At 54.0% G+C, this 15,808-nt stretch overlaps 1 protein-coding gene across 1 annotated transcript; it reads right to left on the minus strand.

Moving 5' to 3' along the window:
• Positions 1–444: 444 nt before the first annotated feature.
• RAPGEFL1 (Rap guanine nucleotide exchange factor like 1) lies at positions 445–8,391 on the minus strand. Its single transcript, XM_024745376.1, has 14 exons — positions 8,328–8,391; positions 7,262–7,404; positions 6,940–7,037; positions 4,787–4,899; positions 4,381–4,548; positions 3,594–3,691; positions 3,374–3,496; positions 2,653–2,831; positions 2,487–2,577; positions 1,962–2,012; positions 1,531–1,618; positions 1,258–1,322; positions 823–877; positions 445–569 (listed from the first exon to the last, which is right to left on the minus strand). The coding sequence occupies exons 1-14, from the start codon at positions 8,389–8,391 to the stop codon at positions 445–447; spliced, it is 1,461 nt and encodes a 486-aa protein (XP_024601144.1).
• Between the last annotated feature and the right edge of the window lie 7,417 nt (positions 8,392–15,808).

Here is a 15,808-nt window from a genome sequence, read left to right on the forward strand (position 1 = left end):
AAGGTAAATATAATATTCGGGGGTCCATCTAGGGGTCCCAGCGTGACCATGGAGAAGCCTGGCAGGCGGTGGAGAGGAAGGACGCCAATCCCTCCCGTAACGCTGCTCTGCGAGATGGGAAGGGGGCAGCTTTCCTGCCTGCTTGGGAAGAGGAGGCTGGGAACTGCATCTCTGGAACAGACCTCTATGGGAGGGGCTGGGGAAGGAGCTCTCTGCCCACTTTCCCTGGGAGGGCGGGCACCAGCAGAGTGTGGTTTGGGCTTGAAGGAGCAAGGCGGAGAGGACTTCAGCAGGACGAACAGGCTTGTGAGTCCAGGGCTAAGTCCACCCAACTCTTTCCTGCTCCCGGGGACAGAGGTCAGACGTGGGTTGGGACGTCGTGCAAAGTGCTTGAGTGCCAGGCGCCCAAGGACCCTGGTGAAGGGCCAGCCAGAAGCTCCGTTCTCACTGACTATTGGCCTCCAGCTTGTAGGAGAGCTCGAAAAGGAGGTTCTGGTTGTCGATGACCTGGAACTGGCGCACGTAGGCCTTGGTCTGCAGGTGATGCGGGGAGGCCTCCATTTCAAGGCCTGGGGGTGTGAAGACAGGGAGGCAGTCAGGGTGCTGGCCACCCTTCTTCCCCTACACACATACCAGCCAGAGGAGAAGGGTGTGGATTGGGACAGATGTTAGGCAGGAGGGCCCCCCGGGCAGGCCAAGGAGAGAATGGAGAAATGACACATTTAAGGAAATAAACATTTAAGTGGGGACTTCTCCCAGGAACACCCCCTGCTCAGTCAAAGCTCTACCTGCAACGCTCTCAAAACGCCGTGGGTTACTCACAAAGGGGCCGGCTCCGGTATTTGCGGACGGTCCTCACTTTTTCAGCCACTGAATGCTGGGAGATGACAAGGAATGAGTCCTGAAAAGGGCACAGAAAGATGCCCCCCCTTCTAATGCTCTCCCTCCTCCAATCTCCAACTCTCTTGGTTTAACTCCCTCCAGTCCCCAGCTCTGGAGGGTCTCTAAAGGACCAAAGAAGGGGTACAATAGGGTGCCAGGTGAGGGGGAGGCAGAGTTGCCCCCCCACCCTGAGCTGCCTGTCAGTTTTGCCACCCGTGGGCAGGTTGTCACAGTGACACCCCCAGGGAGACAGGAGTCTGTCAGGCAAGCTGGGCGCCATGAGGAAGGCTGGCACCTTTAGGGGGGATGCCAGGAGAGGACGAGGATGCCAGCCCTCCCCCACTCAATGGGAGTGAGGTTGGCAGTGCCACTCACCAGCTTCTCAATGTTCACCAAACCATCTACAAGGGTCTTACTCCCCTCGTGCAGGAAAGTCAGGTCTAGGGATGGGGAGAGAAGCAAATGGGTAAGAGAGGAGGTCCAAAGGGCCCTTCCCCTCCCCCCGACCGCACTCAATCTGTGGGGCGCTCCTCTCTAGGCGGGTTCAGAGAGAGCTGAACACACAGAGCTGAGTTCAGAGGGGACGGAGGGTCAGAATGGGGCATGGAGAGCGTGGAGAGAAGAACGTAGCTTGGAAGTGACTCTTACCTTTGAGGATCAGAGGCACGAAAGGAATCACAGGGGGTTTCATCTTGGAGATCACTTCTCGGTAGCTTTTGTGGTTCCTGCAGGGGTCCTAGCATCCCACAGAAGAGGGATAAAGGGACAGACAGGCCCAGTGTACCCCAAAGTCATCCCCCACTCCCTCCCTCAGCCCCTGCCCTAGAAATATCTCCAATCAGATAGGGGTGTGTTTGGGTGTCTTGCTTGGGGCTCAACTGCTCTCCCCTCTCCTCCAGGGATAACAAAGCAGCAGTCCTCCCATCTTCCCTCCCAGCGTGGTGGGCAAGGGCGGGCAGGGGTGGGGGGACCCAGGCACTAAAAACCTTGAAAGGGAAGCTTGAGGTAAAAGGTTTATGGGCACAGAAATTCTCTGGGGTGCCAGTCCAGGGGCAGATCATAGAGCCAAACCCACTCACTGTCAGGTTCTCAAATTTGCGGAACAAGTTCTTGAATTTCCCTGGCAGCTTCTGCAGTTTGAAGGAAGAGGAGATGTCAGAGTCTGGAGCTCCTTGGGTTTCACGGGATCTCCTGACTAATCCCCAGGTGTTAGAGGGGGAAAGGGCCTGTCTCCCAGGGGGCTGGGAAGCTGGCCGGCGGGGAAGTAGAACCAGCCCTGGGCTAGGTGTGGGGAGCTTGAAGCGGCCCAGAGGAATGAGTTATTCTGGGGAAATGGAGGCCTCTGCAGATGCACCTGCCACGTACAAGGCCTCACTGGGTGCTGTCTGAAAGCCAAGAGCTAAGGCTGCGGAGTGCCCCGGGGCTGTATTTGCCAGAAGAGGGCGCCTCCTTCCAATCGGCACAAAAGCTCCCCAGAGGCGAGCAGCGGTCCCGGGAGGCCGCTTTGGGGTGAGCCCGAGATGTCAAGGCTGAGGGTGGAGGCCAAGACCCCCGAGGTGGGCCAGCACAGGTGGGAGGAGAGGAAAGGGAAGAGGTCTCATCACCTCCCAGGTGAGCCTCAGGCGGCTGACCGCGGCGTTGTCCAGCCCCATGACCACGGCGTAGAAGGACAGCAGGTCCTGGTTCTGCTTGCAGCTGCGGGGGCGGGAGGCGGGGTCAGCGGGGGGCGCGGCTGGCCATGGCCTCCCCCTCCGCGGCCGCCGCACTCACATGGCCGCGATCTTGATGAACTTCTTGAGCAGCTGCGCGCGCTTGCCCGGAGCCTCGCAGAGCAGCACCTCGGTGGCCACCCAGTGCGTGACCTCGCTGCAGCGCTGCAGTAGCAGCTCCAGGTTGGCCGTTTCCCGGCGGCCGCGCTCCCCGTGGAACACGTAGTCCACGAACTCCAGCTGCACCCGCGGTGGCAGGAGGGGCCGCCAGGGCGTGGGGAGTGCGGGTGGGAAGAGGGCAGTGCGAGGCGGTGAGCAGGGTAAGGCAGGAGGACGGGGGCGGGAGGGGTGGAAAATAGAAGAAAACCGGGACAGGACAGGATGCAACAGAGAGGGGGGAGAAAAGACAACCAACATTAATAATGCTCTACCATCTACTGAACACTTACCCGGTGCCAGGCGCTTGAACCATCTGATCGACATTATTGTCCTTGCCTTATTTTCTTTAATAGTGAATATTTTACGAATTCTAACCGTGGGTCAGGTTCTGTGTAAGCAGCGATTGGATCCTGAACCACCCAGGGAGGGGGGCGGGTAAGGCGAGGTGTTTCCTCTCTCTTTGCTTTTTTTTTTTTTTTTAAGATAAAGGGAACAAAGGCTTAGAGAGGTTCTGGTGGCACACTGCCCCAGGGCATGCTGCAAGGGAGCGTCCTAACCAGAACTTTCAGCCCAGACGCTGCCTCCCTCCAGGCCCCCAGCCCAGCTCCAGCCTCAATCCCCACCTCATGCACACAGCGGAACAACTCCCAGTGGAAGGCAGTAAGGTGGTTGGCGACGTCCTCAGGCTCCCCTCGGTGGATCTCTGTGTCTCCAGGGGAGACCTGGATCTCCTCGGGGAGGGGCACCTGGTGGCAGGCAGGGACATGGGCTGGGCTTCTGAATTTCTGCTCCCGGCCCCTCTCAGCCTTCCCTCTCAGCCGAGGCTTGTGAAGAAGTTCTTACCAGGGCCTCATAGCTGTCTCGGGTACAGGCAAACAGGTGACTGTTGATGCCCAGCGTGGTGAAGACACAGTCTTCGGTCGGCTGGAGAAGGACCTTCTCTGCAGGAGAACGAGCTGCCCTGCCTCAGCACCAGCCCCTGTACCCTCACACACCCCAGCCACCACCGCCGTCCCCTCCAGAAACTCCTAATCCCGCCCAGACATGTTCTAGACTAACAGGACTCATATCATCACCAGTTTATGCCATATTTATCTGACATTTTTCAAAAAATGAGTTCTCTTGCATTTATAACCTCCTTTTGGCTCCCAACCTTCTTTATAGCTCTTCTCTTACTCTATCATCCCTGTGACACTGGGAAAGCAGGAATTTTTTTTTTCTGAATTAGAGGAAAATAAGGCTATGACTACACTGCAGGGTTTTTGCCTTCCTACCGGGATTGGAGGGCCACCCTGTGCCTTTGGCCTCAAAAACGTAGCATCCTTAGATGCTCGTGGAAGTTAAAGGACAAGATTCCAATGTAAGAGGCAAAGCACCCAGAGCAGCATGCAAGTGTCCGGGACCACTGCTCCCCATCTTTAATGTGGATCTTGTTAAAACGCACATTCTGATTCTGCAGGTCTGGAGTGGCGTCTGAGGTACTGCATTTTTAGCAAGCTCCCAGGTGACGCTCATGTGTCTGGTCCCAGGACCGCACTTGGAGTAGCAGCCAGGGCCTGGAATTCAGTCTTTACTCCTGCCCCAAGGCACTGGGCTTGTGAGTTTCTTTTCTTGTACTTCTGACCCTCACCTCCTGCAGAGGCCACAGCTACCAGGATGAGGGAATCCTCACGCCCCGCAGGCTCCTCTGAGTACTGCAATTTCTCCGTCACAGAGCCCAGAATGTCCTGCACAGATGCTGAGAGGCGGCTGCGTATGGTCACGTAGGAATGGTCAGGCATATAGACCCGGCAGAAGACTGGATAGAGACCGGGAGGTGGCTTTTAACCAGTGGGCAGAACGGCAGCATCAGCACAGTTCCCCCCTGGGCACCTCTGTTCCCCACCCCACCCCAGCCTGAAATTGGTTGGCCTCTGAAAAATATGCTGTGAAAAGGACTGGTTCTATGACACAGGGAGACTCCGCAGAGGGTGCCCGAGATCCAGAGCCCCCGGAGCCACTAAGGAATCCCTGCCCCTCCTACGGTCCGCACTCACTCTCATCGGAACCCCGGAAGGCCACGCGGGTCTGCAGACAGGAGTCTATCCGACGGAAGTGGCGGAAGAGTGGCTTCACCTGCTTGCTGGGCAGCTGGCTCTCGTCCGGGATCCTGCTGTGGACACAGCTGGGCATCAGGAAGCCCTGCCAGGCATACTACATGCAAGGCAGGCAACATCAATCAGGGATATCAGAACTGGTCAAGGATGCCCCGGCATCAGGTTCAGAGAGTGGTGAAGGGGGTAAGAAGAGAGGACAATGGCCAGCATGGGACAACTGACTGAATGACCCAAATCAAATGCCACCTCTTCCGTGAATTCTTCTCTATCCATCCCACCCACCAGGAGAGGTCACCATTTTGTCTTAATAGCTATAGGACATTGGGCTAATATTTGTTTATGTTCATGTCTTATCTCTTTTACAAGATTGAGAGCTGACTGAATTTTATTTTCATCCTACAGGTCTAGCACACTGCCTGGCACATGGTAGGTGTAGGTCATCAGCTGTCTGCTGAGTTTTGCCAACAAGAACTTCACAGTCTGGGGGACTCGCCCAGTGGTGCGGTGGTTAAGAATCCGCCTGCCAGTGCAGGGGACACGGTTCAAGCCCTGGTCCGGGAAGATCTCACATGCCGCAGAGCAGCTAAGCCTGCGCTCCACAACTACCGAGGCTGCGCTCTAGAGCCTACGAGCCTCAACTACTGAGCCCGTGTGCCACAACTACTGAAGCCCGCGCGCCTAGAGCTTACACTCTGCCACAAGAGAAGCCACTGCAATGAGAGGCCCGCGCACCGCAATGAAGAGCAGCCCCCGCTCACTGCAACTAGAGAAAGCCCGCATGCAGCAACGAAAACACAACGCAGCCAAAAATAAAATAAATTAAAAAAAAAAAAAGAACTTCACAGTCTGGGAGGGAGGGAGACGTGCATACAGCTACATCTAACACGAGGCAGGAGGTGTTAGGTGATATAATAAAGGTACGAGGGACAGCTACTGCTGAAAGATGCCTTCACTGGGAGGATGGCATTTGACCTGGACCTTGAAGGACAACAGGAAGAGAAGGGGGTGGGAGGAGGGCACGCTGGGGTGAACCACATAAGTGACAGCAGGAAGTTGGGAACACAAAGGTGTTCGTGGAATGGTGGGGTGTATAGGGAGTGTCACGGGTGAAGGGGGATGTGGGAGATGAGATGGGAAGAATGACCAGAGGCAGAAAGAGAGAGTCTCGGATGTTGCAACTTTATCTTGTAGGCAGTGGGGGGCCGTGGATATTCTTGGAACAGAAGTACAATGTTGTCAAGTTTGAAAGATCTCTCTGGGGTCAGCATAAGAAAGACACAAAACCACAAGCTGAAGCCCTGGATGGGAGGCTGTGGCGATAATCCAGGTGAGAGATAATGATGCCTAAATGAGGGTTATGACGGTGGGATGGAGCAGGGAGAAACTGAAAGGGCTGAAAAGATGGAGGGATGGACGCGGTAGTGTCCTGAAGCCAGCTCACATTGGTTCATGAAAGCAGATTGTTACATTTTGGGGAGCTCTGCCAACTGGTTTTTAAACATAGCCATTCAAAAATTAATTATACATATATATGTAAACTTACATATATATAAAATATATAATTATATATAAACATATATATATATATATATATATATATGTTTTATAAACTTACAGCCAAATTATTACCCAAAAAGTAGTTTCCTAATTGTTTCACTACCTTTTACTCTTATCTATGCTCTTCAGGTTAAGTTACGTCTGTTGGATTTATATGGTGAAGATAGTACCTAATGGCCTGCTACTGCACATCTCTTCCCAACTTCACATTCAGTAATGTCATACTGGTAGCTTGGAATCAACCACAGTGAGAGAATTTACACCACGGGAATCAGCAAAAGCTATAAACCAGGGCTCTTTTTCCTGAAGTGCTGATCGTTCAATATTTATCAGTACACCATTGGATTGACAAATAAATGGATGGGAGAATGGACCCCAAAAATGACTGGAGACAGTGCTTTGTGCTACTCTCCAGTAAGAGAAAGGGAATGAAAATAAAAGCATCTTGGAGCCCAAAGGCCACAGGCACCCAGCCCTGTAATAGAGGAACAAGGGGGATTTCTTTCCTGTCCCCTCCCCCAGCCTATTCCCCTCACTTTAGCTCCACTGTTTCCACAAGCTGGTGCAGCCTCAGTGTGTCCTCTCGCAGGTCCTGGTAAAGGGACTCATCCTTCATAATCAGCAGGTACAGATCCTGCAGAGATGAGAAGAGAGAAGGTGAGGGCAGGGGTCTCAAGCATCACCCTCTGCGAGGGCGGGGCAGGGTCTCCATGCCTGCGAGCACAGAAGAACCGTACATGCTAAGGCTCACTGGCATCATTTCCTTCCAGGTACCCAGCTTGAGAAGTATGGTTCCTTCAAAGGGGCCCCCTTCCAGAGCAAACAGCCTGCTCACCCACCTTCTCATCCCAGGCCCACCTTGATGATGCGGCCAGCCCCCTCTTCCTCCTGCAGCAGCCCTTGGTAGGTGTCCAAGAAATGAAGGAGCATGGCTAGACAGGCCTGCTTCCGGCCAAGCCCCTCGGGGCCCTCCATGCCTCCTGCCCAAACAAAGCTGACCCCTAAGTTAAGAAAAAGCCCTGGGCAGGCAGACCTGAGGACACCGGGAAGGGGTATGGGAGGCTATGGGAGGCAAGGCTACCCCTAAAAATTCTCTAGGTTTGGGGCTATGGAGAAAGGGGCTCCAAGGGCCCTTGGAACCAAGACCACCTCACGCCCCAGCCCAGGTGTTTGCCAGAGTAGGTAGGGATGGCACCCACTTGACCACATCCAGCTCCTGCCCCTGCCTGTTTGAATTTCACCTGAGAAAATTCACTAGAAGCTACCCTGCCTGGACCCACCCACCCCCTGATCAGCCCACAGCCTGGAGCTTACAGCAGGCTGATAAAGGCCAATGGTGCTAGCCACAAGCCTGACAATACTTCAGTGTAAGGCCTGGTGTTTCTAAGAGAGCCTATGATATTCTACTCACTGGCCTGACGTTTATAATTAGGTCCTAGAATAACCTGGTGAGAAGCCCTGTGAATAGCCCGGCCGGTGGCTTGTCTCTAGTAGACCCTGCTGAAGCACAGCCACGACCTGATGTTTACATCAGACCCTGTAATAACTCACTGGGCAACCAGATGTTTAGAGCAATAATTCAGTAGGGAGAGAGGCACTCTTAATAGAGTAATAACCCCTTACATCTATACAGGGCTCTGCAGTCTCCAGAGCACTCCCACATCTGCTGTCAGAATGGTCTCCACAGCAGCCCCACAGAGAGGCAGGGCAGGTGCTATTTACCCCCGTTTTACAGAAGAGGAAACTGAGGCCCCAGGAGGTTAGGTGAGCTGCTCAAGGTCACACAGCTGGTGAGTGAAAAACCTGGAATTGAAACCCAGGTGTGTTTTCTAGGGAAGAGCTTAGACCCTCACATCACATGTGGGGTGAGGGGGGTGGCTCCCTCCCGACCTCCCCTTTTGCAAGTTCCCCAAAAGGATATTACTGGTGTAGCTCCTGCAGAAACTTCTCCGTGGGAAGGAAGAGAGAATGCGTGAGGACGATGTCATCCAGCAGGATATCTGTAGAGAGCGATTGCCACCACTGATGTCGGGAGGGCACTTCCAGGACCCAATTTGACACTCACCACCCCGTCTCTTGCCTCCGAGGGCAAATTCTCTTTAGCCAGGCTGGAGCCCCAGCCACCTGCCCAGTCACGCTCTGCACACACACGCGCGCACACACACACGTGAAGGTTCTGGGCAGCCGCTGTGGGGGTGGGGTTGGCAGCTGCCAAGGCGGCTGGAGAGAAGGAGGGGGCGCGCTTGCATGGCCACGCCCACTTCTCTCCAATGTGTGTGGGAAGCTGGTCAGTTAATACACCAAGCTTGAGATCTGCCTGAAAAAAAGAGGAAGAGGTAGCCCCCAGAAGTGTCTCTAGACAAAGAGAACTTTTAAGCACAGAGGTTAGGGTCAACGTGTGTGTGTGTGTGTGTGTGTGTGTGTGTGTGTGTGTGTGTGTCCCTCCACCCCTCTTCACTCCCTACCTAACAAATTTGAGTTCCAACTAGGCAGGTGAGAACCAGCCCCATTCAAAGGGAGAGGGAGCGACTGCCATCTCTTTGATCCCAAAGCCTTTAAATAGAAAGCCTGTGTCCTCCTGACGCCCAGGGATGGAAGAGTTAATGATGGAAGGGTGGAGGGGAGTGGTTCCTCGCACCACCCTTTCCCCCTCCACACCCCCATCTGAGCCTGGCTCAGCCCGTCAGCCAGGTACAAGGTCGCCCTGACTTGCAGCCAGACCTGGGGTGGGGCAGGGCAGCCTGGCACACACAGACAGGCAGGGTTCGGGGAGGGAGCCAGGTGTCCTCACCAGGACAGGTTAGGGCCAGGTCCCCAGGTACTGCCCCAGGGCAAAACCAAGGCTTCTGATGGCCCCCGGGTCACTGTCCCCTGGCCTCCAATTCCAGCCATGAAGGTGAAGCAGGAGAATCAACACCAGATCCTCTACTTCAACTACTTCATTTCACAAATGAGAAACTGAGGCCCAGAGCTGTGGGAGGGACTTGCCTGGAGCTGGAGTAAGAACCCAGACTCCTGAGTCTTTGTTCTTTTCTCACCATGCCTGAGGCCAGCAGAGCGTCAGAGTACAGTGGGCAGGTGGGGCTGCTTAGACGTTTGGGAGCCTTTGGTTAGTTTGGGGTACCTTCTGTAAGTCCCCTCCCCTCACACGCCCTGGGAGGGAACCGAGATGGCTTGAGAACATTGGTTATATTGGAGAATATCAGAGTGGCAGGTTAAGCTGATTCCCATTCACTCTGGGACTGGTTTGGGGTTCCCCAAAGCAGTTACTCTGGGGATCCAGCCTGCCAGTCCAGTCAGTTCAAAAGTCCTTCCCCAGGGAAGACTGAGCAGCGCCTGTGGCACCAGGCCCCTGCCCCTGCGGAAGGGGAAAGACAGTTTCTCCCTTTACCTCTCTGCCAAGTTTTTAAAGTGAGTCTGAGCCCCCCAGCCCTGACCCTCAGCTCCAGGTATGGGGATGAGGAATAGGGATGCCCAAAATCTTTCCTCTACTCTTTATCTCACAGGAGAGCTAAACAGAGCAAAGGAAGAGGAACGTGGGGGCAGAGTGGGGGAGATGCTGCTATGGGGGCTACAGTTTGGCGTCTGTCTCTTCCAAGGCAGGCTCTGGTCCAATGTACAGCCTCCCCAGGGAATGTGTCATAGAGACATAGGGTGTGTGGTGTAGGCGGGAAGTTATGGTTAAGAGAGCTGTGTGTGTCTGATATTTTTCTAATTAAATGCAAAAGGTGTCAGCTCCCCAGGGCAACTACAACCTGAGCCAAGGAGAGTACCTGGGTGTTGAGAAAAATCTAGGGGAGTGGAGCCCCATTCCACACACCTGGGTTAGGACTCCCTGCAAAGGTCTGGGAGCAAAGCATGAAACCCCATCTTTAGGCCCTCAACCAGGGCTCCCAATACTCAGACCCTGCTGGGCTTAGTGAAATGCCGAGAGCTAGCCCTAAAGACCCTCCGGTCTTCTACCTCAGCCACTAACCAGCAATCTGAGGCCTCAGTTTCCTCAGAATCCCCTTAGTACGGGTGCTGGTGGGGAGTGGCAAAATAACATCATCATTCAGGGAATAAGCCTCTCAGGGTGCGGTTATTTTTTAAAGAGGCCATGTGCTGAGGCCTGCCACCGGAAGGGTGGGAGTCGGAGAGGTTCAGACCTCCCGGGATGCTGCAGGGCCCTGATGTCTGCCCAGCTGCCTCTCCCCAAGTCGGCCCCCAACTAGAATACCTCCCTCCCCCCAAGCTGCTAAGGACAATGCATCCCTTTGCCGGAGGCCAAAAGGCAGCTTGGGCCGTGTGCCTGTCTGGCACTGCCCCACTGAGTGGGCCAGCCCTCTGCTCTGGGTCTTCTAAACGGAATCGGGGACTCCTGGAAGGTCTTGTGGGGCTTGGCCACCTCTAGGGGGCTGCACTGACTGGTCTGGGCAGCTTCCATCTTAGTGTGTCAGGCCTTAATTTTGGGCCACAGAAGGAGGTAGTCAGCATCAGGGACCCATGAGGGTCTAGATGAAATGTCCAGGTGAGAGGAAGGGTGGCTTAAGGAGAGGAAGGGGTTCAGCTTCTTCTGCAGCCATGGGTGAGGCTGCTACAGGGAGGAAGGTGGCACTGCCACTTCTCTGCTGCAGAAAGGTCTGTTCCTCCCATAGGCCCCCAGCTGACCACTCAACCCTCCCCCCCTCCCCCACACGCTGGCCGGAGTCCAGTGGCAAGGGACCGAGGGAGGTGCCAGAGGGAAGGAGTGCCCGCTCTTAGTGGCCCCCCATGCCGGCTGCAGCGCACGCGGCCCGAAGGGTGGTTAGGCTGCGGGGCCGGTGCCCAAGGCTCTGCGCTCCTGGGCCGGGCTGCGGCGGCAGAGCCAGCGGGCGGAGCGCAAGGCTGAGAGGACGCGGCGGCGACGGCGGCGGCGGCGGCGGCGGCGGCTGCGCTCCCCGCCCGGAGGGAGGTGGCAGAACTGAGACCGCGCCCCCTCCTCCAGTCCCCGCCCAGTCCCCTCCCTTCCCCTAAATGGACCCGCCCCCTGGGCCGCGCCAGGCTTCAACTTGGGGCTGACCGCGAGGGAAACAGTAGGGGCTGACCGGCATTGGGTTCAGAGCAGACGCAGACATTAAGGACAAGGGCGAGGGAGTAATTTACCAATGGAGAGGGGGTTCCTGGCTCGAGGCTTACGAGGACTCTTGGTATCATTGCAAAGAGCCAGGCTGAACCTTGACTCACCTACCTGTATTCAGGTGAGGCCTACAAAAATTGCTGATTGGGTGTCCATCACTCTCGATCTCGATTGTGTGCTCTGTTGCCATACTCACTGGAATATGTGGTCTTTATCTTGCTTCTGTAAGAAGGGATGGGAAGGCCTCCGGTGCATTGGCATTGGAACTGGGGGCGGTACCCATCTGCCCTTTCTGGTAGGGCACCATAGGTGGTGAGGGCCTGGCCTGTGGGAGGCAGGTACTGGCAGGCAGGTAGGAGCCAGGTAGGGAGCAGCAGGTTGTGGCAGGTCTAATTAGGGTGAAGAGAAGAGACAGTAGGCAGGTGGAGGAGGAGACCAGGGGCACAAGGGCACCTGAGCCTACTGGCAGCAGGAGGAAGCAGAGCCCTGGGGATGGGTGACAAGCTCTAGAACTGCCAACCAACACCATCAGGCATAGAGAGCCCCTCCAGAGGTGACATAATCATGGAGTGGGGAAAGTGGGACCGAATTTGCACTCCAAATAATCCTTAATCCTGATCCTATGCCCAGATCATTCTGTCCCTAAGGGTACACTGTCCCAGGAGGAGGGGTGTATAGAGACACGCACAGTATAAGCACATCAAGGTTAAGGTAACAAGGTGGGAGAGTGGCACCAGGCAACAGACGGGTCGAGGCTCCTTGGACAATGCCCCACCTCTGTTTACCGTGCACGGACCAGGCAGGGACAGGAATGCTAAAGGCTGGGAGTGGTGGTAGAACTGAATAGGGTGTGTATTACACATGTGTCACTGTGTGTGCTTATCTGGTCCTACGTGTACAGGAGCATGTGTTCACAGAAATAAAGCTTTGCACACCCATCTGTTTGTGGATTTGCAAAAACAGTAAAAAAAAAGAGAGCACAATTTTGGCTAAGAAGCTAGAATAAATATCAAAGTATCAGTTTCCTGGACCCACTTTATTGGATACCCTAATATCCCTGGGGTTAAGAGGGGAAACTGGCTGGAGTGGCTTGGAGCTCCCCAGGCATTTTATGAACCAAGTAAGAAGAGGGGAGGGCTCCACTCCCAGCACATGCCACAGTTACCAGATTAAACTGGTTGCCTTGGTAACGTCCTCTCTGGGCAGGATCTGGGATTGTCGGCTAGGAAGGGGGAAGAATTGGGCAGTGTGGAGGGTGTAGGGGCTGCAAATAAAAGGGTCAAAGAGACTTCTGGAAACCGGAGTGTGGGGAAACAGGACCTCAGCACACTCCAACTACTCAAGGATGTCAGGCATAGACTAAGTTCAAGACCTTGAATCAGAGAGGAAAACCAGCATCCAGTTATGGTCCTCCTAGAACAGCAGTGGTTCTCACACCAATTGCACACTGTAATCCAGGGAACTTTTCAAAAATACTGTTCCCCAGGCCACACCTCAAATCAATTAAATCAGATCTCTGAGGTAGGGCCAAGGTTTATGGTATTTTTTAAAAGATCCCCAAGTGATTCATATAGCCAGGGTTGAAAATCACTGCCCTAGAGGGACAACCCAACCTAAGTGGGCTGCAGATGCTGGGAGACAACTCGGGGGTTCTAAGTCCTTGGCTCTTCTGAGTCTCCCATAAGGCCTGTGCGCCGACCTTGCGGGGAGGATTGTTGGCAGGGCATCTACACTCCATGAAGAAATAGAGGGAGAAAGAGTGGTATGATTAACACCTGTGAGGAGACGGAGGCAAAAAACTGTGAGAGCCCAGCCCATGGACTTCTGGAAGGGGATAGGGCAGGGCTACCTAAGGCTGATCCGACTGCCCCTTAACACTCGCCTTCTTTCTGCCCACTGAGAGGCAGGCCGGGAGGGCAGAGAACCTGGGGGCTTTGCTGAGCTTGAGTTTCTTCTTGCTGAGCTGGTTACCAGGGCAACAGAGAGAGCAATGGGATCTAACTGCAGGACTGGAGAATCAAGAGGCAGGGGTGAGGGGGAAATATCATTCCTCCTGCCAGCAACGCACCCCCAAGGCTGGCTGGCATCCTTTGGATGACCCCAAGAGATCAGGCCCATAGTTACCCATCACTCTGCAGGGGAGAAGGTAAGTAAACTGACATGAATCAAAGAGGAATTAGGGCTGAGGGTCAGAAGAGTCAATGGTTCTCTGGCTGTGGCAGCAGCACCAAAGGGTATAGAAGGGAGTCCCAACTGTCATTTTAAGATGCACCACGATGCCCATGCCCCCAGTGTACAAAGACTTGTGGGACCCAAGGACAGATGCTGCCAGCTCCACACTGAACTCAACTGCTTCCCCACACCAGGGATAGCCTTTGTAGTAAACTTCCACACCACCCAGGATCTGGAGGATCTGCAGGAGGAAATAGTCAACTCAAAGCTAGCTACCAAGTGGCCTAGGTAACTGGGAGTGTGAGCCAGAGCTGGTCTTTCAATTGCCCCTCTTCTTTACTTGTACTGATAGGAGCCTCTCTCTTACACTGTGGTCCTTGATACTTCAGTGCCAGCGCAAGTTTTCCTTTTCAAGAGGACAGCTAGCTATTTGCACCTTCCCCTCATCCAAGACCTGGTACAGTTGTATTGATATGTGGGGCATCACCCTGGGAAACTTACTTGCCAAGCACAAAGGCAGGCATGAGGGTTACTAGCTGTTCACGTAGGTAAGCAACATCTCACTAGATTTTCTGTCCCTTGCACTTCCAATCTAAGAGACTGCATATCCTGGTGTCTATGCGGCAATGGGGTTAAGAAAATTAATAGGGAGTACAGTCATCTGTGGCCTCATGGGGCGGGTCTTCACCTCTCTGGGCTTCCATTTCACAATTCTGAGTTGGCTCAAGCTGGGACTGCGACTCTAGGGAATCAGGGGGTCCCCTTCCCTCCCTCCCAAATCAAGACTCATGCAAAACACTGGCAAAGGAGCCAAGTTTACATGTCTAAATTTTATTTTCTCCAAGTCACAATGCCAATCACATATGTGCACCCTTTAAAACAGTAACAAACAAGAACAATACACATGGAGAAACTCTTGCAACAAAACACAGTGGACCAACAGAGACAACTGTCACAGTGTCTTAAGGTCTGGGAATCTGGGCACGTGGCCCACTGGCTTGAGGAGACATCTTCAGGTTTAAGGCAAAGGGAACAGCCTACAAAAGGCACAACCATCAGCCACCCCTGGAACAATCTCTTAGTTGTTTCCTCCTTGGGGGTTACAGCTTGAGTGCCTCTTTCCCCTCCCACCCCTGTGACTCAGAGTGGTTAAGCCAGCTGCTGAAGAGAAGGAACAGAATTAGTGACATTACTTGGGGAGAGACACAGCTGCCACCTTCTCCCTCAGGTTCTGTAGAAGGACAGGGACAATGGCCAAGTTACCCCTGGCAGTCACAAGTGCTGCAGTAACAGGAATCTCTTCCAAAGAGGCAGCAGGGGAGTGGTTCAGCGCCATAGATAAGAAGGAAAGGAGGGAGGAGCCCTTGCCCTGAAAAGTGACTGGCGTCCTTAGGCTTTAGGCCCAGGTGTGGTACCCTCTGTCTGCAAGGACAGGAGTAATAAAACTTAGGGAAAACAAGGTAGTAACATCTAAAACACTTGTAGCAGGAAAGACACGGAGAAGAGCAATTGCAAAGGACAGGGAAGACCGCTGGCTGGGTAATATCTGCCTCTAGAGAGATGCATTGGTCCATAGCAACTGGAAGGGGTGTGGTAGAAAGGATGTAAAGAAAAGCAGAGCCCTCTAATTCCACTTACCTCAAAGACTGAGCCCTGAGGACTGTGTGAATACACACCCCTAAGGTGCAAAGGGTCTCACTCCACCCTCCCTTTCTCACTAAAGCATCTAGTTTGCCATCTCTCTCCACTGTTGAGACTTTGCCCTTAGTAGAGAAGTGAAGTCTACCAGAGTACAGAGACTGATGAAGGCCCAGAATTCTAAAAACCGAAGTCAAGAAGAAGGACTCCTACCACACACTTTGAGATCTTCTCCACAACGGGACACTCTGTGCAGACAGCTATGTTTCCATAGAGTTAGAAGAGTTAAGAGAGTCCAAGTATACAATAACAAAGGCCAACCAAAAATGAAAGGCCAGCTCTTTGTAGACTTGGTGGGGGAAGACTGGCTGGTAAGGTCTCAATTATCTGGGATGCAGGGAAGAGCCAAAAGGGAACCCAGAGAAGCTTGCAAACCAGAGAATGAACTTGTTTCATTTAAAGGCAGAGAGAGAGAAGGGGGCGGGGGGGGGGGGGGG

Source organism: Neophocaena asiaeorientalis, unplaced genomic scaffold (genome assembly GCF_003031525.2).
Source record: "Neophocaena asiaeorientalis asiaeorientalis breed wild unplaced genomic scaffold, Neophocaena_asiaeorientalis_V1.1 scaffold1, whole genome shotgun sequence".
NCBI classification, from domain to species: Eukaryota; Metazoa; Chordata; class Mammalia; order Artiodactyla; family Phocoenidae; genus Neophocaena; species Neophocaena asiaeorientalis.